The 21,034-nt window shown below is 46.4% G+C and overlaps 1 protein-coding gene across 1 annotated transcript in view; it reads left to right on the top strand.

The window, feature by feature from the left end:
- LTF (lactotransferrin) overlaps positions 1–15,736 on the top strand; it is a 29,195-nt gene extending 13,459 nt beyond the window's left edge. Inside the window, exons 7-17 of the mRNA XM_010374786.1 lie at positions 1,070–1,248; positions 1,710–1,884; positions 2,723–2,877; positions 4,343–4,433; positions 5,255–5,308; positions 6,312–6,467; positions 8,189–8,330; positions 10,211–10,278; positions 12,208–12,392; positions 13,561–13,750; positions 15,511–15,736. Coding sequence (XP_010373088.1) covers positions 1,070–1,248; positions 1,710–1,884; positions 2,723–2,877; positions 4,343–4,433; positions 5,255–5,308; positions 6,312–6,467; positions 8,189–8,330; positions 10,211–10,278; positions 12,208–12,392; positions 13,561–13,750; positions 15,511–15,545 — 1,430 coding nt within the window. The 3' untranslated portion in view covers positions 15,546–15,736. The remainder of the gene's footprint in view (positions 1–1,069; positions 1,249–1,709; positions 1,885–2,722; positions 2,878–4,342; positions 4,434–5,254; positions 5,309–6,311; positions 6,468–8,188; positions 8,331–10,210; positions 10,279–12,207; positions 12,393–13,560; positions 13,751–15,510) is intronic.
- Positions 15,737–21,034: the final 5,298 nt, after the last annotated feature.

Genomic DNA, 21,034 nt, shown 5'->3' with positions numbered 1-21,034 from the left:
GGCTGAGGCAGGAGAATCTCTTGACTCCAGGAGATGGAGGCTGCAGTGAGCTGAGATTGCACCACTGCATTCCAGGCTGGGCAACAGAGTGATACTCAGTCTTCAAACAAACAATTAAACAAACTAACAAAAAGGTTACCAGTTCTATCTATTACTATTTTTCTGAGACTGAAAAAAAAATACATACACACACACAAATAGATGTTGAACACATAAGCAGTCCTTCTGCATCTATTGAGATGAAGATGATCTCATGGTTTTCTTCCATTAAATGCAGATTACTTTAGTTTTTTTTTTTTTTTTTGATGTTCAGCCATTCTTTTGTTAATAGAATAAACTGATAAGCCTTCATCCCAATCTGTTAGTTTTTTAAATACTCTGTGAGACTGAGTTAGCTAATTCATTATTTATAATTTTTGCATTTATGTTCGTAAGTAAAATAAACCTTTAATTCTTCCCTCCTGTACTTTCTCTAATTTTGACATCAAGGTTGTACTAATCTCATAAAATGACTCGGACAAGTTTTTTTTATCACTTTACACATTCTGAAGCAATTTATGTATGATATTCCACATTTGCCTGAATTCACTCACAAAACCATTCTTTCCCTTCTTTTGATATACTCAGTGTTGGAAAGTGACTCACCTTCCTGCCTTATTTCCTGCCTTATCAACATTTTTGTCATTTTTATTCTTCCCTGAGATGTGGGTAAGGGAGTAACCCTTGGTGGCCCCCTGGGCTTGTCTCTACAAAGTGACTTTTCCAGGCAGAGATGCTGCAGAAACAGACGGATCTGGTTCGTTCTTTCTGACCTACAGGGGAACCCCAGGGCTCCCTAAGTGATTTAGGATGAGGATCACACTTCGGCTGCCCCCTGAGGCTTTTGGGGCACTACCTTTACCTTCTGAGTGTTCTGGAGCAAATCCCTGCCTTTCTGACCCTCAGTTTTGTCAGTTATGCAAGATGTCTCCCCAAACTCAAAATTCTGTGGGGAGAAGGAGAACTACAGTTCGTGGTTACTGCTGGAGTTGGCTCATCTAGGCTCCCTCCCACCTCCCCTTCCCTGCAGAGGACCTGTCAGACCCGGCTGAAAGGGATGAGTATGAGCTGCTCTGCCCAGACAATACTCGGAAGCCAGTGGACAAGTTCAAGGAGTGCCACCTGGCGCGGGTCCCTTCTCATGCCGTTGTGGCACGAAGTGTGAATGGCAAGGAGGACGCCATCTGGGAGCTTCTCCGCCAGGCACAGGTATCTTCACCCACAGTCCTCCTCACTTGCTTGGATTTGGGGGGCGGGGGGCAAGGTTCCTTACTTCCCTGACTTCTGCCACTCTAGAAGTCCTGTAGCCTTGCTGCAGGATAGCACACTAATGCATTGGGCTGCTTGCCCAGGCTGTACTCTGGACAGCAGAAGCAATGAAACTCCTCTGCCACACTGACTGACAGCATCTTATCATGGGAGCAGAAGCAGGGGGTGGTCGATGCAATCTTCTCAGGGCCCTAAGGTGCTTGAACCTCAGCAGCTCTTCAAAGAATGAGCCATAGCTGCTGGGTCTCCGGGATGGCACGAGTCCCTCTGCAGGAGGGTCGCAACTGAGGCTCCTGCTCTCAGTTAGAATGATTCCAAAGCTCCAGATACTCTTTTTTAACATCTTTTTTGTTTCCTCCATATTTGCCATTGACACCATAATTCTATTTTTTCTTAATTAGGAGAAGTTTGGAAAGGACAAGTCACCAGTGTTCCAGCTCTTTGGATCCCCGAGAGGGCAGAAGGATCTGCTGTTCAAGGACTCTGCCATCGGGTTTTCAAGGGTCCCCCCAAGGATAGATTCTGGGCTGTACCTTGGCTCCGGCTACTTGACTGCCATCCAGAACTTGAGGGAAAGTGAGTGAGCCCAGGAGAGTCCTGAGGGCCGCCTGGTGCGGTCTTCTACTTCCCAGCAGGTAGCCCTACTTTGTGGCAGTCACTGCTTTTCCCAGCCACTGTGGGGTCATCGTGGAGGTCTGATGCAGGTGTAGGTGTCTTCTGTGAATTAGGTCAGGTGTCTCTAAGAGAATAGTCTGGCCACCCGATCAGTGCACACCAGGCTCCCCAGGCTTGGCAGAAAAATCAATTTGCCTCCTATTAAGTGAGAAACATGAACATGAACCAAGAGAGCCAGGACCCCTTCTGGATGAATCCGGAGGTCTGATGGAACACCCCCACTTCCCAGGCCCAGGCCTTGAACTTAGTTGGGGACACCATGGTGGGGGAACTCAGCTATGGCTCCTCCTCTGATGGGGGGCTGGGAGTGGGAGTCTGGGGGAACCCAGAGGCTACACTGTAGTTACTGGTGGTGATTGCAGGTATTAGGGGAAGTCAGGGCTGGGCTCAAGGTCCCCTAGGCCATCTCTTGGGGCTATCACTGGTCTCTGGGTCATGGAGCTTTTATCCTTAGAGACAGACACAATAGGCACCTCCTGACACTAAAGATTAATGAATAGATTAGAATCCAGGGAACTTCTCCAAAGGAACAGAAACGGGAAACACAGGGAGCTCTGTGGGCCTGAAGAAGGGGCTTGGAGCTGAGAAGTGGAGGAGGAGAGGGCATGGGTCCACACGTCCACACATCTACCGTAGCTCCTGTCCCGGGGGGGTCTGGGCAGGACCCTGACTCTGGGGAGGTTGGACAACCTGGCAAGGTTCAGGTTGCCTGGCCAACCTGCGGTCTTCCCTCTGGCAGGTGAGGAGGAGGTGACTGCCCGGCGTGCGCGGGTCATGTGGTGTGCAGTGGGTGAGGAGGAGCTGCACAAGTGTAACCAGTGGAGTGCCCTGAGCAAAGGCAATGTGAACTGCTCCTCGGCCTCCACTACGGATGACTGCATCGCCCTGGTGCTGGTAGGGGGCTCCGTCCCAGGGGTGGGCGGCTGGCCCTGTGGAAGACCCAGGGCCTGAGCATCTGCTTAAAGTGAAGTCAGCAGTCAAAGAGGTCACAGGGGCCCAGATGAGGCAGGGACACCTGGAGAGGTGTGCTCAGGGGCATGCACCGTTTTAGGTTCAAAAAGCAGTTTACTGTGGGTTTCCCACTCCTCTGATTACAAGAACAACTCAGGATTATTGTAAAGAATTTGGAAAATATGGAAAGGTATGATATTAAAACAAAACAACAACAAACCCCCCAAACCACCTGTGATCTCACACAGAGGGACAGACATGGTTAAAATCTGGCTAATTCTCCATTCCAGTATTTCTCTGTGTCTCTACAGATATGCATACAACAATAATGAAGTGTTTCAGTTATGTCGTTTTTAAGCCCTTTTCACTAAACAGCATATAATGGACATTCTTCCACATGAATGTTTACTCTTAGAAAATATTAATTTTTTTTTTTTTTTTTAAAGAGACAGATTCTTGATCTGTCACCCAGGCTGGAGTGCAGTGGTACTACCACAGTTCACTGCAGACTGGAACTCTTGGGCTCAAGTGATGCTCCCATCTTAGCCTCCCAAGTAGCTGGGGCTACAGGCACACGCCACCATGCCTGCATTATTATTATTATTATTATTGCAGCTATAGAGTCTCGCTTTGTTGCCCAGGCTCGTCTCGAACTCCTGGGCTCAAGCAATCTTCCTGCTTCAGCCTCCCAACGTGCTCGGATTACAGGTGCGAACCATAGCACTCAGACAAAAACAGTTTTTAAACATGCTTCCAGGGTATCTTTTATGTGAATATGGCTCAGTTTAGTCATGCCCCTATTCCTCTTTGTCCCTTACTTTGCTATTATCAATAACCCTGTGGTGAGCATTCTTGAGTAGAGATCTTTGTCCACATCTCTATTTTTAATATAGTTGTAAAAAGTATTACTGGGCCAAAGAGGGCATTTCGTACTCCTGATGAGTCCATGACTCTGTGTTGTAGTCTGGACTTGTTCGTTCTGGTGGTGGGCCAATATGACGGCTTCAGCTTCTGTGTTGCACAACTTCTGTGTAGCGCTTGGAGTGCAATGAGTTCAGATTAGATGAAGCCAGCTCTTCCCATCTGTGTCCTCAGTGAGCGAGACTGCTCCAGGGGGGTGTCCCCAAAGTGCCAGGGGCACAAAAAAGGTTTTGCTCACAGAACAGATGATTAGTGCAAGCTGTGCCTGGTCTTTCCAGTTGAATTGACAGCCCAGAAAGCAGGCAGGGCTGCGAGAGAATTAGAGGTGCACATGGTGTTCCCTCTGGGTGCTTGGTTCGAACAATCCATCTCTTTCTGCTGTTTCACTGGTCACCTGACAGAAAACCATTCTCTCAGAGAGCTGTATAGACAGGCAGGATGAGATGCAGCCTCCCTGTGGTGCTGGAGATCTGCTCTGTCTTTGCAGAAAGGAGAAGCTGATGCCATGAGTTTGGACGGAGGATATGTGTACACTGCAGGCAAATGTGGTTTGGTGCCTGTCCTGGCAGAGAACTACAGTAAGTGGAGTTAGCATTCTCTGGTGTATTCCCTCTGGGTCATGGGAGTGGGGCAATGAGTAATCCCATTCGGTGAATGCAGGTGAAACGTTATGATGGACAGATACATTCAAAAGGGAGAATCAGGGAAAGAAGAAGGGAAAGGGGCCCTGTTATCCACAAAGGCCTATTGTGTTGAGAACTAACAAGGGACAGATTGGTTTTATCTTCTTAATTTTTCAGAAGATCTTTGTGAATTATACAAACAGAAAAGTGCACATAAATGTACAACTCATTACACTTCACACACTATACAGTCCATGCACACTCGGGCCTGGATCAAACACTGTGCAAGCTTCAGAAGCCCCCTGTGTCCTCCTGTCCCCCGCCCCCTTACTCCTACAAGGGAAGCCTCTCTCCTGATTTCTGAGGGCGCAGGTCTAAATTTGTCTATGTTTTAAACTTCATGTTAAAGGAGTTGCACAGCATGTGTGTGTGTGTTTTTTTGTCTGGTTTCTCTTGCTCATCTTTATGCATTTCATCCACCTAAGCGTGTAGTTGCAGACTGTTCAGTCTCGTCACTGTGTGAGTCTACTGTGATTATTCAGTCATTTGAGTGTGAATGGGCATTTGAGTAGTTTCCAGTTGGTGGCTGTTGTGAATAGTGCTGCTGTGAATCTCTGTGCCATGTCTTTTGGTGAACACATAGATGCATTTCTCCTGCATGGAACTGCTGGGACGGTCTGTTTGGATTTGACTCTGCATCACTGAGATTTAAAAGTTTGTGGTTTCTCACTACATCTGAATGGATAATGATGCCTTGCTTGTCTTTATTCTTCCAGACCCCCAACAAAGCAGTGACCCTGATCCTAACTGTGTGGATAGACCTGTGGAAGGTGAGTTGGCATTAGCCACTTTCAGGGTCAAGGATAAGTTCTTGTTGCTGGAAGAGGAAGTGGCAAGCACTGTAAAAAATAGAAAGAATTGTAGCCCTCGAAGCTATAGGGCTTCTACGAGCCATAATTTTAATGGTGCAAATAATTCACAGAGGAATAGTTCCAGTGAATGTTTATATTGACCTTCACACTTGGCAAAGAACATCCATATAGTCCCTCATTGTGTCCTGGTCATGGAGTAGGGAGTGCTACTTCCCCCGCTTCATGGGGATGAGGAAACAGTGGCACTGACAGACCCCAAGTGCCCAGGATCTCACTCACAAGCCACAGGTAATACTGTGGTAGATCCTGGTCTTGACCCAGGGTCCCTCGTGTCAAATCCAGTGCTCTGTGCACCACTCCCCCTGCCCATCAGAGCTGGTGCTTGCTCAGTTTCAGAAGAGACTTGCCCTTGGTGGGTGTCTGTCAGATGCATTCTTTCAGGAGGACAATGGCAACCATGTTGGGTTCAACCAGTACAGGGCTGGTTCAGACTCACCGCAGGGCGGTCCCTGGAGAAATGCGCCCCTGCACCCACACAGCAGTTACTCGGCTGGATGTTGGTGCTCTTGCCTGATGCACACTGTGGTTGGTGATTTATGTACTGTTGGGGTCACTCTTGTTGTTTATAGTGTTTGTTGCTTTAGAAGCTTACACTGAGAGACGCGTTGCTGGTTTGTAACTCAGGGACATTGTGTGGCTGGTTGAAGACAGTCCCCTGTAATAACTAAAAGAATCAGCTTTTCTTACTGTTTTATTTCATAGCTCAGATCAATCTTGTCTTAACATAAGGCAGCAGCTTATGCTTTCTCGGTCTACCTGAAAAGGCCAGTTCTTTGTGGGAATCATTGCCTGGTGATGCTTCGTGGCCTGTTTTGGCCTGGGCTGCAGACAGCTCCACTGGAATCCATATGCCGGGCCTCCTGGAGGTTAAGACTTGTTTTTCTGTCATCTGTTATGCCAGGATATCTTGCTGTGGCGGTGGTTAGGAGTTCAGACACTGGCCTTACGTGGAACTCTCTGAAAGGCAAGAAGTCCTGCCACACAGCCGTGGACAGGACTGCAGGCTGGAACATCCCCATAGGCCTGCTCTTCAACCAGACGGGCTCCTGCAAATTTGGTAAGGAGTCCCAAAGGTGCGGTGGGTGGGCCACCCTGGGGGGTAGGCACATTGTGCTGTGGAACCTTAGCAAAGGGAAGGAAGGGATTTGCAGGCTGATAGTGGCCTGCAGGCCTCTTCTGGCATAAGGAAATTCCCCCTGTGGTTGCCCCCTGGAGGCGTGGGTGCACTGGGGGTTTCCCTGCACAGCACTTCCCATGCCCACTCACCCTACCCCAAGATTAAAGATCGGAATATCTGCCTATTTCGCTGCACCCTAAGAATAAATGCAGGCTCCAAGGTGTAGAAATGGTTTTTAGCTCATGGAGCTCCAGACCTAAATTCCTCTTAAACTCTGGCTTCTTAGCTTGGGGAAATGTGTCTGCCTGCCTCATGAAAGGTGACTCCTGTTACTAAGCAAAACTGACTGCTTACTCTACACAGCAAAGGAGCCTGAATAAGACCTCAAGAGTCTGGCTCCACCTGCTTCTGGAGTTTTCTCTCCCCACCACACCCCGCACTCATCTTAGTCAGCATAAGCCATGCCCTGCCTGCTGCAGGCCCTGTAGCGTGGTGTGTAGCACATCCTTAATGAGACACCCCTCTTGTATGGGCGTCTCTATAGAGCAGGGGCTCCACTGCATGGGTTTTGATCCTGACTGGGGCACGCTTTCACGTGGCTCTGCTCCTCACCAGCTCCATGGTAGCCTCTGAGCTGTAGGGAAACTGCCAGGATGGGGTGGGAACCCCCAACTTTTCCGGAGGTTGACACATAGTGTGGTTCTTCCAGCAGCAGGGGTTGTGGGAGTCTGATAATGGGTGACATTTGCTCAGTGGGGCAGAGCTTTCTTGTCACCTTTGTTTATTCTTTCTTGGGTTAAATCATACAATGAGTGAATTCAGATCAGGTTCAGCTGCAAGGAACAGAAAACTCCTGAAATAGGAGAGGCTTAAACAAGACAGAAGTTAATTTCTGTGTCATGTAGTCCAGAGGTGGCTTGCCTAGGGGCTGGTATGAAGTGAAGTCCAGTGGTGGTTTGCCTAGGGCCGGTATTAAGACAATGTGGTGTCTGGAACCTGGGCTTTAATCATCTGGCTACTCTGCCATTTGTATGGCTTCTGTGCTCAAGGTTACCTCATGGCCTACATTGCATCTGTAAATCCAGTCCCTGCTTCTGCATTCCATGTGCAGGATGAAAAAAGAGAAGAGAGGGCAAAAGACATGTACCAATTGTCTTTCAAGGATGTTTCTAAGAAGCTGGCACCCAACTCTCCTGCTGACATTTCACTGGCCGGTAGCTACCCATATATCCATAAGAGCCCCAGGGAGTTTGATAAGTCTAGTCTTTATACCAAAGGGCCAGGCACCCAGATACAAAGCAGGGTTTCCATTACTGATGAAAACAAAATCAGATCCTGGACTAGGCAACTCGCAGACTCTGATGCACACGGCCATCACGGTCATGAGCTGAGTCCCCAGCAAGAGACTGTGATGATGGGACCCTCCAGGCAGCCACAGCTGTCGTCTCCAGATTTAGTTGGGAGTCCGTCAGTGCCTACAGTCTGAATGAAGCTTTTCTGCTGGGTCCTATGTTGGTGACAACATGTCGCTTTGTGATGGTGAGTGTGTTCTATCCAGACTGCTGTTTTGGGAAGTCTAATGAATGGAAACGAACCTGCATCAGCTGTTAAGTAAAGGCCGTTTGTTGGAAGAGCTGACTCCCTGTGTTCTTTCTCTCCAGATGAATACTTCAGTCAAAGCTGTGCCCCTGGGGCTGACCCGAGATCTAATCTCTGTGCTCTGTGTATTGGCAATGAGCAGGGTGAGAATAAGTGCGTGCCCAACAGCAATGAGAGATACTACGGCTACAATGGGGCTTTCCGGTGAGTCTGTGACTGAGCTCCATCAGAATGGGGCCTCACCTCATCCCTCAGCATGTTGGCATTGCAGTTCTAAGGGGCCATATGTGACCTGTCACAGCAGAGTGGGGGCTCATGGGTGGCCCCAGTGAGGGCTGTCCCCACCACACCCACCGCCCCGGAGAGTGGAGGCTGGCATCAGGGCTGTCTCACCTCAGCTCCACAGTGCTTCTCCCTGTGGCTTTGAGACAAGATCAACAGCAGTAGGCCTCAGTAGCCTCATCCTGAAAATCCAATGGGTAGAGTGTGGTGTCCTAAGTGCTTTCTACAGTTCCATTTATGGGGCAGAATTCTCTTTCTCATCGCCGCCCCCTCTCTTCTCACCTAGGTCACCATTATGTTGTAGGTTTCCCCTTTTCTCTGACTTTGGCCTTGGAAATGGCAAAGAGATAGCAGAATTGCAGTGTTATTCTCCAGTAACCAAGTGAAAAATAAGCCAAAAAATAAGTTTTCAGAATTCACAAAGTATAACCACTTCATGATTTGTAACCACACCCCACGTTCATCCTGACGTTGCTTCTCAGGGGCACGATTTACCAGTGTGAAGGGCGCAGAGAGGATCTTCCCGGGTTCCTTTTCCTCCATTTGCCGAGAGTACATTTCACCACCAGATGGCGTCACGTGTCTGAGGGTGTCTTTGAACTTTTTAATATAAATTCAACCGCCTTGTTCCAGTGATGAAATGACATAAAAGTGGCTTTTGCTGTACTCTGAGTGGCTCATAAAAAACCCAAAACAAAAAAAAAAAAGTTTTGTGAATGTATAAAAATATCTTTAAGGGACTAAGGATTTGCAAACGGAAATGTGATTCTACTCAGAAATGCTGAACACATGTTTCATAAGAGCCCGAAAGAATCGTGTGCTCCTCTTTTTTTTCAGACCTGCGACAAGGTATTAGTTCACTGGAAACACCCATATTTTAATATTCCTATTTATACTGGAAGAAAATTCCTTGTCTTTTGTTTAAATTCTATCTAGAATCTAGACTGGGGAAATTTATAGCAAAATAATTAAACGCTGAAACCAGTGTCTTACCCCTTTATTTCTATGATCCTTATAATGCTGGTTCTTAATTTTTAACTTTCTGCTGACTCTGTACTATAGAAGAAGATCTAGCCTCTCACACTGCCCCCAGCACCTCTTCCACCCCACAACCACAAACCTCAACTCTTCAGCACCCAACATGCTAATGTCATATTCAGTACCTATGACTGTGTAAGCGTTATTCTCAGATTATATTTCCCTTATTGTACAAACTTTTTGTTTACTCTGGAGTTCATAGGTGTCTTTTCTTATTTGCTTAATTTTCTGCACTTGAAAAAAAAAAACAACACTACTTCATCCCAAAACTCTCTGCCAGTAATGTAAATCTCCTAACAACACACACACACACACACACACACACACACACACACACACACACACACACACTGGGTGCTATCGCAGTTTCATCATTTACTTGGAAGTGCTGCTCCGGAATGTGTCCATCTTCCTGCTGCAGTTTGGACTGGTTGCTTTGCAGGCCACCTGCACATCTGTGGTCCTGGGGGTCCTGTTGACCATTATTCTGGTGCTTCCCTTTGTCTTCATGTTAGATTGCCTGTTTCCTGGATTGTATATCTTTAGCTTTCTTGCTTTTGTAATGTCTTTTATGTAGGGTTTTAAAAGGAGGACAGGTAAACCTGTGCTCAATCTGCCACTGTAAACAGTAAATTCCTAGAAATAGTTGTCTTTTAGATGTGTACTTCTGTATTTCAGTTTTTGGAATGCATATTACAAATATTTATGAAAGCCCTACTAGTTTCTCTTCTGTAATTATGTGTATATTTTCTGGAACATTTTAGGTGCCTGGCCGAGAATGCTGGAGACGTTGCATTTGTGAAAGATGTCACTGTCTTGCAGAACACTGAGGGTAGGTGAAAGTGTTTCCTTTTCTCCTTCAGAGCAGAGTCTTTGGCATCACAACACATCTTAGTGTTCAGGTTTGCCTTTGGGAAGGTTTTATAACATTTTCAAGATTTTTGATTAAAAGAACTCCAAAATTCTTTATCTCAATAGACAACATGATAACATCTGCAGGTGTCATATGGATTTTGAAACCAAATTCATACACACACTCTCTGTCTCACACACACACACACACACATACACTCACACACACACAGATACTAGCCATGCTCAGTAGCAAATGTCTCCCTGGCTTCGTCAACCACAGAAACACACTGTCTGCCCTCATGCATGAGATCATGCATGCCTGTTGGAAACTGTGGATGATGCTGCAAAACTGGGTGAACACATGCAAATGAAGGCTCCCTTTATGAAAAAGGAAGTAGAGGCCTTCATTCATCCCCATGTGAGCCTTGGTCTGGAGACTCCTGGGGAGTTAGTGGGAACAAAATTACAGGTGGTTGCAGATGACGGGAGATAATCTTCCAGTCAATGTTTGAACAATCACTCTCTCTTCTGGTCCTCAGCCATTTGCTACCTTCCAATCTGTATCTGTCTCCTTAGCCCCACTTCAGCATTCCCACCCCCTAGTCTCAGCAGGTGACTTGCTATTTTGTTCCCTGAGAAAGAACTGCCTCCACTTTCGGCCTCCCTCCTTCAGCAATCACTGCAGTCACAGTCACTTCTCCCTTCTGCTTTTGCCCTTTCTAGTGTCTCTTGGGATGGAGATTAAAACCAGACATGGAAATTTGAAAGTATTTCAGTATCAAATACAGGAATCCAAGAGAATGAATAAAGTGCTTTCTTAAAGGGAGAGGGCAGAGAGACAAGCAGGAGCCTGAACAATGAGCCTGTATCTGCACAAACATAGACATGCGTACAATTACATTTAGAATTTACAAGCCATTCACTAAAGTAATCTCCAGGGATCAGATTGATGTCAAATTTAATTTTAACTTTCTCTGGTACTTTACAACTGTATTTTGTTAGAATTGACTGTATATATTTGATAAACCTACAAAAGTTCCTTTCCTTTCTCTGGTCACACTAATAGCATTTGAATATGAAAGGGAAGAGAAACCAATTTCTCCTTGAATGTAAACCATCTATTCTTTTTCTGGAACTCACTGAAAAATATGGCATAGGTGGAGGGTTTTCTTCTTTAAAAAAATAAGAACTCGTAACAGCTTTATTGAGGTAGAATTCATATACTAAAAAAATCCACCCATGCAAAGTGTACAATACAGTCATCTCCAGCACATTCACAGAGTTGTGCAGCCATCATCACAGTCCAACTCTAGAACGCTTGCATCATCCCATAAAGAAACCCCTGCGCATATTATCAGTCATTGCCCCATCCCTCTTCAGCACTGGGGACCATCAATCCACTTTCTGTCTCCATAGGCTGGCCTATTCTGGACATTTCATATACATGGAGTAATATAATATATGGTGGGGTTTTTTTGAGATGAGGTCTTGCTGTGTTGCCCAGGCTGGTCATGAACTCCTAGCTTCAAGTGATTCTCTCAGCTTGGCCTCCAAAGGGCTGGGATTACAGGCATGAGCCACTGTGCCCAGCCTATTACGTGGTCTTTTGTGACTGGCTTCTTTCACTTAGCATCGTCTTCAAGGTTCATGAGTGTTGCAGCATGTACCAGAACTTCACTCCCTTTTATTGCTGAATAACATTCCACTGCATGGACACAGCACTCATATTTGGTATATTTGAAGTTTGTACAGCTTGTGTAGGACAAAGCTCATTGTCTCTTCCTAACATCACCACAACCCCAGTGTGTGCATTTGAGAGGTCAATGGGATGGCCACACCCATCCAGAAGAGACTTGGTGGCTGAGCAGGGGAGCCGTGGATGATGCCACCTTCTTTTTCTCCCCAGGAAAGAACACTGAAGCATGGGCTAAGGATTTGAAGCTGCAGGACTTTGCGCTGCTGTGCCTTGATGGCACGCGGAAGCCTGTGACTGAGGCTAGGAGCTGCCATCTCGCCATGGCCCCGAATCATGCCGTGGTGTCTCGGACGGATAAGGTGGAACGCCTGAAACAGGTGCTGTTCGACCAACAGGTATGGACCACAGGGCTTCTAGTGCTTTCTTAACTGTGTGGGCTCTTGTTAGGTGGGGAGATCACAGAGCTAGGTGCACCAGCCCACTCGAGCCTCTCTAGTCCCTCTGCTTGAAGCTCATGGTGACTGTATTGGCTTCATGCTGTGGGGTTGCCCGGAGTGTCAACAAGAACAACAGAGGCTTTTGACACTGGGCTTTCTGGGACTCACTCCATTTCGGCTAAGTCTCTGTGCCCTGGCCTTGTTGCCCTCACTGCCTGGCTCAGAGACTGTCTTTTGCCCTTCTGTTGTTCTTCTGGCAAATGAGGGAACCACTGAGCCTTCCTCCCACACTCCTTGGTATAGTGCTTTACTCAGGTGGTGTTCCTGAACCTGGGCCGACTGAACAATGCTCTAGGCCAGACCTCTAAAACAGCAAACCCAAAACGTGCCCTATAGATTTAGGGCTACCTAAATGTGATTTGAAGAAAATCCCCAAATTTTCTTAAAATCTGGGATTTTATTAGAACTTCTATTTTTATCATATAACATCATGTCTCTCTCTGTGTACTTTTAAAGAAAACAACCCAGGAATAATAAGACTGGCCACCATAATCGGCCTTTATGGAGCCCTTACTGTGCATACACACTGGTGCTGGTAAGAGAGCTGCCATGACTGAGGAGTTTGGGTCTCAGTCTTCCCACATGGGAGCCTGGGACAGAGCAGGAACTGTGTGAGGGAGGCAGGGTGACCGGCCTGCACACTGAACTGGTTAGTGGCCGAGCCTGGGTTTTCCTAGCAGCCTGCCTCTCTAGAAGAGCTGCATATTAGAATGTCCTAAGCAATTGACTTGTGAGGGCAGATCTCAGAACCCTTCTGCTGTCACCTTGTCACCCATAAGAGGTCGAATGGGAAAAGGTCGCAGGTTAAGAAGGAAGGAAAGATGGCAGATAGTAGGAGGTAGGACCAGAAGTGGTGTGAGGCCAGGATGCTGCCCAGGGCGGGCCTGCCAGCAGGAGTATGGGGTGGGGGACTCCACTAAGGAGGTGACATGACTCTAGAACTCAGCTCCTTCTGCCCCATGGTTTTCTCAGGGCTGTTCTTGGGTGGGAGAAATACCCCTTTGCCTCCTTTAACCCGTGAATTCCTCTTTTCCTTAACTACTCACTGTCTGCCCTTTTGTCGCAGGCTAAATTTGGGAGAAATGGATCTGACTGCCCGGGCACGTTTTGCTTATTCCAGTCTAAAACCAAAAACCTTCTGTTCAGTGACAACACTGAGTGTCTGGCCAGACTCCATGGCAAAACAACGTATGAAAAATATTTGGGACCACAGTATGTCACAGCCATTGCTAATCTGAAAAAGTGCTCAACCTCCCGTAAGTAGACCCTAGCTAGCGTCCCTGAGAAACCACCACTGGTGAAGGTCAAGGTCTGAGGGCCAGACAGCGTTCTAGGAGCTAACACAGGTGTAAAAATGTTAAGGAAAGATAGTATCTCTTTACAATCCAGGAAATTATAATCTCATTGGTAAATGAATTAGAGAATAAAATAGAGCAGTATGTAATAAATTTTTATAAATTTTATAGTACTGATAGTGACTGCTCTGTCATGACACCTTTGGAAACTGATAATCCATTTTATTCAGTAAAGTGAAAAGTGTATATATACATATGCATTGAGAAGTGACAAAACCAGCCAGCTGTGATGGCTCACACCCGTCATCCCAGCGCCTTGGGAAGCAGAGGTGGGACAGAGGTGGGAGGATGGTTTGAGCCCAGGAGTTTGAGACCAGCCTGGCCAACACAGGGAAACTTTGTCTCTACAAAAATAATTTTAAAAATTAGCCTGGTGTGGTGTCAAGCACCTGTAGTCCCAGCTACTTGAGAGGCTGAAATAGGAGGATTGCTTAAACCCAGAAGGTGGAAGCTGCAATGAGCTATAATTGTACCACTGCACTACAGCCTAGGTGACACCGAGAGACCCTGCCTCAAAAAAAAAAAAAAAAAAAAAAAAAAAAAAAAAAAAAAAATCTGATTCTAGACAGTTACCACAGATGCCAACTATTGAGAAAACAAAATCTCAAAAAAATTCAAGTGTAGGAAAACATATCTTAACCAGGGAAATATATTGATACTAATTTAATCCCTTAAAAATATTTAGAAGACATCCCAGAGTATTGTAAGGCTCCAGGTTATAATTGTGGGATTTCAGTGTGCACAGCTGCCTGTGCACTGCAATCATCCAGATTCCTATTCCTGGTCCCTCACCCAGAGTCAGAGGCATTGGGGATGCTGTTGGTCCAGGCATGGGAGCAGGGCCAGGAATGTCTTTATCGGTGGTTTTCAATGAGAGACAATTTTTCCCCTGAGGGAACATTGGGCAATGCTGAGAAGCATTTTTGATTCTTACAACGTAGAGGGTGCTGCTGGTACCAAATATGTTATAGAGGCCAGGGATGCTACTAAACAAAGCACAGCCAGCCCCCTGCAACAGAGAGTTATTATCAGGCCCCAAATGTCAATAGTGCCATGGTTGAGAAACCCGTTTCTGTATTGACCAACAACTCAGGTCACTGTGATGCAGGTCATGACCACCCTCTGAGAAATATGGCTACAGGGCTCTTCTTGTGAGCAGCCAGTTCAGGACTGCATAGACCACGTGCTTCTTGAGGGCAGGCCTGTCTATCCACGCTGAGTCCCTAGCACTTAGCACAGCAACTCACACAAATCAGGTGCTCAGTAAGGATCTGTGAATGAATGAGTGAATCTGCAGATGAGCATGATTGCAAACAGGTTCACATTCCAGGAGAAGCTAGAGGACCACCAATGTCTTGTGAACTTGAGGATGTGACAGTCGATTCAATTAGAGACAAGTGCAGAGCGGTTGTGTCTCTCAGGCCAGAGCAGGGAAACACCCTGGCTGGTGAGGGCTAGACTCTGGCTCCCTTGAACACCGTAGTCGCTAGGAGTAGGGGAACAGGAATATGAGTGTGGCAAGCACTGACTCACAGTGATGGGAGAAGGGCAGAGAAAACTCTTAGTATCCTCTTTGATTTATTGGTTTAAATAACTAGTTTATTGATTTTAAAAAAAGAAGAAATCGGTTTCTGAATCTCTTGCTCTGTTGTGTCCCACAGCCCTCCTGGAAGCCTGTGCATTCCTCAGGAAGTAAAACCCAAGAAGATGGCCCAGCCTCCCCAAGGAAGCCTCAGCCATTCACTGCCCCCAGCCCTTCTCCCCGGGTGTGCTGGGGCCTTGGCCTCCCTGGCCGAGGGTGGGGATTGCCCATCCATCTGCTCACAATTCCCTGCTGTCGTCTTAGCAAGAAATAAAATGAGAAATATTGTTGATATTCTCTCCTTATGAAGTGTCACTCATCTTTTCTAGAATTTTATACTGAAATCACATGCCTGACAAAATATCTGTACAGTTGGACCTTCCCTTCCAAGTTTTTCAGGTCCAGCCCCTCCTCTTTCTCGCAGTCTTGAGTATGATGCCCAAGGGTCTGGAATTTAAGGCCAGGCCAAGCACCGGTTTTCCCAAGGGGATCTGGTTGGTTATTCACATAGCTGTCTCAGTGCACGTGCATGTGTGTGCCTGAGAGTGTGTGTGTGTGTCCCCAAGGCAGGGCAGGAAGAGCAGGCATAGGAATTATAACTGAAATGTAGGTTCAGTTGCTCATCACTTGCAGAGTCTAATTAACAAGAGCTAGGTTTGGATAAAGAAGGTGACTTTTATTCCAAAGCTACCTTAGGGGAAGAAGTACAGGCTTCTTGCCTTAAGGGTACTGCTTCACCTTTGGAGCAGAAAGCAGAGGCTTTTAAATGGGGGGTGTGGCATACAGGGCAGGAAGTGAGCAAGTAGGGGGTCTGGGTACTAGCCTTGGTGCCTTATCTACCAGGCAGTTGAGCTGGTTACTGCTGGTGCCTGTGTGGGCACAACTAGGTTGTAAAAGCAGCCAAAAAATTTCCAGGTGGAAGAGTTTCATAGAGGGCATATTGTGGCTTGTAAATGGACTGTTATGTCTCAAGGTAGTCTCTTGGTGGGAGAGGGTTCTGCTCTGGAGTTTCTAACTAAGAGCACATAGTTAGATGAACTTGCCCTGTTGGGAGTGTCTGGTGGAGGGGAGACAAAAGATTATAATTGCATTTCTCAAGGGCTAAGTAGGAAGCAGAGAAAAGGAGGAGAGACAAGTGAAGACAGAGTAACTTTAAATAATGAAGACAGAAATGAAGAAGGAATAATTTTCCTGCTTTTCCATTGGTTCTTTGGACATAACAGGCAAAAGTGTCAATCAGGGTGAGACTGTCCCTTCAAGAGCAGAGATCAGACAAGTGTCCTGAAACTCTGTCTCCATTCTGGGGGCAACCTTTTGGCCATGTTCCCCACTGTCAGTGAGATGAAAAGCTCTACTGCTGTGTGCAAAAGCCTCTAAAACCTGTCAGGAAAGGACATTAATTAAGGTCCCATAATACTAGGATGAAGCTCTTTTCCCATGTGCTACTTTGAATTATGGCCAGATGTGTTGTCCATCCTCACTAACATGAGAAGATTAGTCAGTGAGCAACATCTGATGGGGTAGCCACAGCAGTGATAATGCCAGCACTGTAAAACATGACATTTGAACAGTATGAACTTTCTTGTCTAAATGAGATACTAAAGTGAAAGTAAGGCCTACCTGTGAAATTCTCCTGTTCCAGGTTGAAAAGAAATGGAACACCATTGCGTCTCTCTGTTCATGCTTGGTTATATTGCTGTAGCGAATGGTCTCCAAGTCAAAATCTTAGTGGCTAACATGACAAAAATGTGTTCTGTCTTGTGTCCCTCTCCTTCATGGGTCAACAATGGCTCTGTGACTAATGTCTTTATTCTGAGACTCAGGCTGAACCAGCAGCCCCAGTTTTGGCCATGTTGGGCTTGAGAGAGGGGAAAATAAAAGAGATAGAGGCAGCTGCTCTGCCTATGGAGTGCCATTCTTTCATTCCTTTATTTTCTTAATAAACTGCTTTAACTTAAGAAAAGAGAGAGTCGAAAGCATCATACAGTAATACTTACAGTGTCTGCGTGGCAGAGGCCATGTCATCTTCATCATTTCACTGGCCAGAGAATTCACATGGCCACAACATCAATGAGGTCGCCCAGGAGGAAGAGGCAGTGATGGGGGACTGGGGTTAGTGCAACAGTGCAAAGAAAAATCTTCAGAGCATTTCACAGTGCCCAGCCAGAAAGCCATCACAGGAATGTCCCATCAGCCCACAAAGGCTTCTGTGCAGTCCTAGAGAGGTGTCCTTTGCCCGGGTCCCGCCCCCTTCCCAGAGCATGGCCTAGTGGGTATGGCTGGATCTCAGTCCCTGCGTGCTACTCACCAGGTTGGTCGAGGCTCTGCCTGCACAGCTGTACAGGCCACCCTGGAAACAGAAGATTGACTAGATGCAAGGTGCTTCCTGTGATATTTCACAATTTATCCTGCATTGATGATACTTCCCCATACAGAGAACCATGCAGTAGCTCCCAAGGTTGGGTTTCCTGAGGAGGAATCATTCATGTTTGATTTCAGAAACCCTCCCTTCAGGCCATTGCTAACATTTGCTGTGACACCAGTCACTCTCTGAGGCTCAGTAACAGCTTCATCTGCCTCACCCTGTGCCACAACTTTAAGATTGGTTTGGGCACATCCTCTTATCATTTTTGTGTATGTCTCCTGGGGTCTCTAAGTCCCAAATCTTTCTTTAAAATGTTATTTCTGTAGAGCACCAGATTCTGTCGCTGTTCAGGGCACCACTATGTAACCTGCACGAACCTAGGGAAACTGAACAAAGGGGGCAAACGTGGGAATAAAAGATAAGAGACAAAAGAGTATATTTGGAAGAAGGGGTTAGGGGCACTTTGCCTCTAGTGGACAAGGGCCCTGAGCTTTACACAACTCTCCATATTTATTAGGCAAAAGAGATAGTGAGAAGGGGGACGTGGAAGAAGGGGTCAGCTGCTCCGTCCAGAATAGGCTTGCAAGACTACATTCTCTAGATGTCCCAGTAGATAATCTCAAGGAGCTCCACGCCAGGAAGCGATTTCCCTCAGCAAACCTTCTGGCAGTGGGAGCAGTGTTGAGTTTGCCCACATCCTGCATTCACGATAAACAGTTTGCTGTTTGATCATATAGCCTCCAGTGGAATGCTGAGTTGGTCACGTCCCACAGGCCTTTGGCTCCTTACAGACCCCTTCCAGGTTATTAGCTATGACTTTACCTCTTCGTTTCTCTTTTCTATACTTTCCTTGCATTCTACAAAATAAAGTATCCCTGGGCTTTAGAGTAATCTAATGCCTACTGAATCCAAAATAATCTGATTTAATCCTTGAATTTTCAAACAATTTCAATGAATTTTGTTTTTTACCAGGGTTTGGACCTCCCCCATAATAAAATCCTTTATTTCTTTTTGTCACTTCAGTTCTAAAATCCAACCTACCATTTTCCATTGAAAGCTGAGTCTTTCTTTCTTATTTACATAAAAATTGTTGGATGTATCTATGGACAAACCAGGGGAAATTGAGTGTGAGGTGAGGAAGTGTTAAGAGGGCCTCAGAGTGGCTGCAGATCAGATCCATGCATCCCTAGGTGAGTCCCCATCCATTCTCTCCCTCATTCTTAATGTGTTTCCAAACAGGTGAGGAACAATGAAAACCAAGTCGGACATTCTAGTGCTAATTATATAGAGATAATTTATATAAAATGTGATAAATGCAAAATATTCCATCAGAAGGAGTATTAATGTTAAATAACTTCAACTCACTAGTAATTAGGCAATCATTTTTCATTGATTAGCACAATTTAAAATTCAAGTTGCTAATGATACTCAGTATTGTGAGGATGTAATGAAGCAGATAGTCTTATGCAATATCGGCAGGACCATATTATTACACACAGCCTTAGGAGGACAGTTTAGCAACATCTCTCAACATTTTAGGTGAGAAATTTATCTACGGCTGGTGCCTCGGTGCTGATGTTGGGGGGTACTGGCGAGCATGGTGCACCATTGGATGGGGGGCTCCAGGCTTCAGGTTCCATGCTCCAGACTGCAGGACCTGGAACTTCTTCCTGCGTCACGGCAGGGCTGCTACAGTGTGCTCTGGTGCAGAACTGTCAGGGGTGCCTGCAGGCCTCTTCTCCAGCATGTGTGTTCACTTTTTTTTTTTTTTTTTTGAGACAGGATCTCACTCTGTTGCCTAGGCTGGAGTGCGCTGGAGCAATCACAGCTCACTGCAGCCTCAACTTCCCCAGTTCAGGTGATCCTTCCACTTCAGCCTCCTGAGTAGCTGGGACTATAGGTGCAGGCCATGCAGGGGCTCATGCTTGTAATCCTAGCACCCTGGGAGGCTGAGGCGGGTGGATTACTTGAGTCCAGGAGTTTGAGACCAGCCTGCGCAACATGGCAAAACTCCATGTCTACAAAAAAATACATAATAGTTAGCCATGCATTCACTTCTGAGGGAAAAGTCATGGACTCTGTGGTGCTGTGAACCTCGTCACTCACACCAGAAAGAACATTGTGTGCTCTTGGGTCCTGGGAAAGCTGACTGACCACCTGAGGTGACACATACTTATTTAGTTATTTATTTTTATTTTACGATTATTGGTTTTTGAGACAAAGTCTCACTCTGTCATCCAGGCTGCAGTGCAGTGGTGCAATCTCGGCTCACTGCAACCTCCACCTCCCGGGTTCAAGCAATTCTCCTGCATCAGCCTCCCCAGTAGCTGTGATTACAGATGCCTGCCACCACGCCCAGCTTAATATTAGTAGAGACGGGGTTTCACGTTGATGGCCAGGCTGGTCTTAAACTCCTGACCTCAAGTGATCTGCCTGTCTCCTCCTCCCCAAGTGCTGGAATTACAGGCTTGAGCCACTGTGCCCAGCACATGCATATGTTTTTTCCTCAGGAGATTCGCTTTTACTAGTAAACGGCATTCAGAATCAGTTAGCTGACCATTGTTTTCTGAAGTAATCACAGGCCAGTCCCTAATGGGAGAAAGAAGTGGCCTCTGTAGCAGGACACCTGGAGTTCAGCCCCAGCTCTGCTGTGTGACTGTGTGACCTTGGGTAAGTGCCTTAATGTCTCTGGGCTCAGCTTTCTTTGTAGGTAAAATCAGGGACTTGAGCTTGTTCTCTCTACAGCTCTCCTACAGACTGAGTCTGTCTGCAATCACAAGGAGCAGGAGAGGAAGAGACTTAAAATGTGTTCTTGTGGTCAGCAGTTATGGGTTGAATGTTTATGTACCCCCAGCCATTCTACTGTTTAGCTTAGAGCTGTTCTCCACATGGGACCTTTTCAGTGGGTCCATGAGGTCAAACTATTTTAATGATGATACTCAGAAGTTATTTATCTTTCTCCTTATTTTATGAGTAGAATTTTCCAAAGGTTATTTGGCATTTGACAGTCTAACAGATTGAATGGAGAACAAGACAGAGAATCCAGCTTCTGGCCAGACATGGTGGCTCACACCTGTAACCCCAGCACTTTGGGAAACCAAGGCAGGAGGATCACTTGAGCTCAGGAGCTCAAGACCACCCTGGCCAGCATGGCCATCTCTACCAAAAAATACAGAAATTAGCTGGGCATGGTGGTATGCGCCTGTGGTCCCAGCTACTTGGGAGGCTGAGGTGGGAC

This window comes from Rhinopithecus roxellana, chromosome 1, assembly GCF_007565055.1.
Source record: "Rhinopithecus roxellana isolate Shanxi Qingling chromosome 1, ASM756505v1, whole genome shotgun sequence".
Lineage (NCBI taxonomy): Eukaryota > Metazoa > Chordata > Mammalia > Primates > Cercopithecidae > Rhinopithecus > Rhinopithecus roxellana.
Note: the sequence above shows the minus strand (reverse complement) of the source record. Positions and strands in the feature narration are given on the sequence as shown.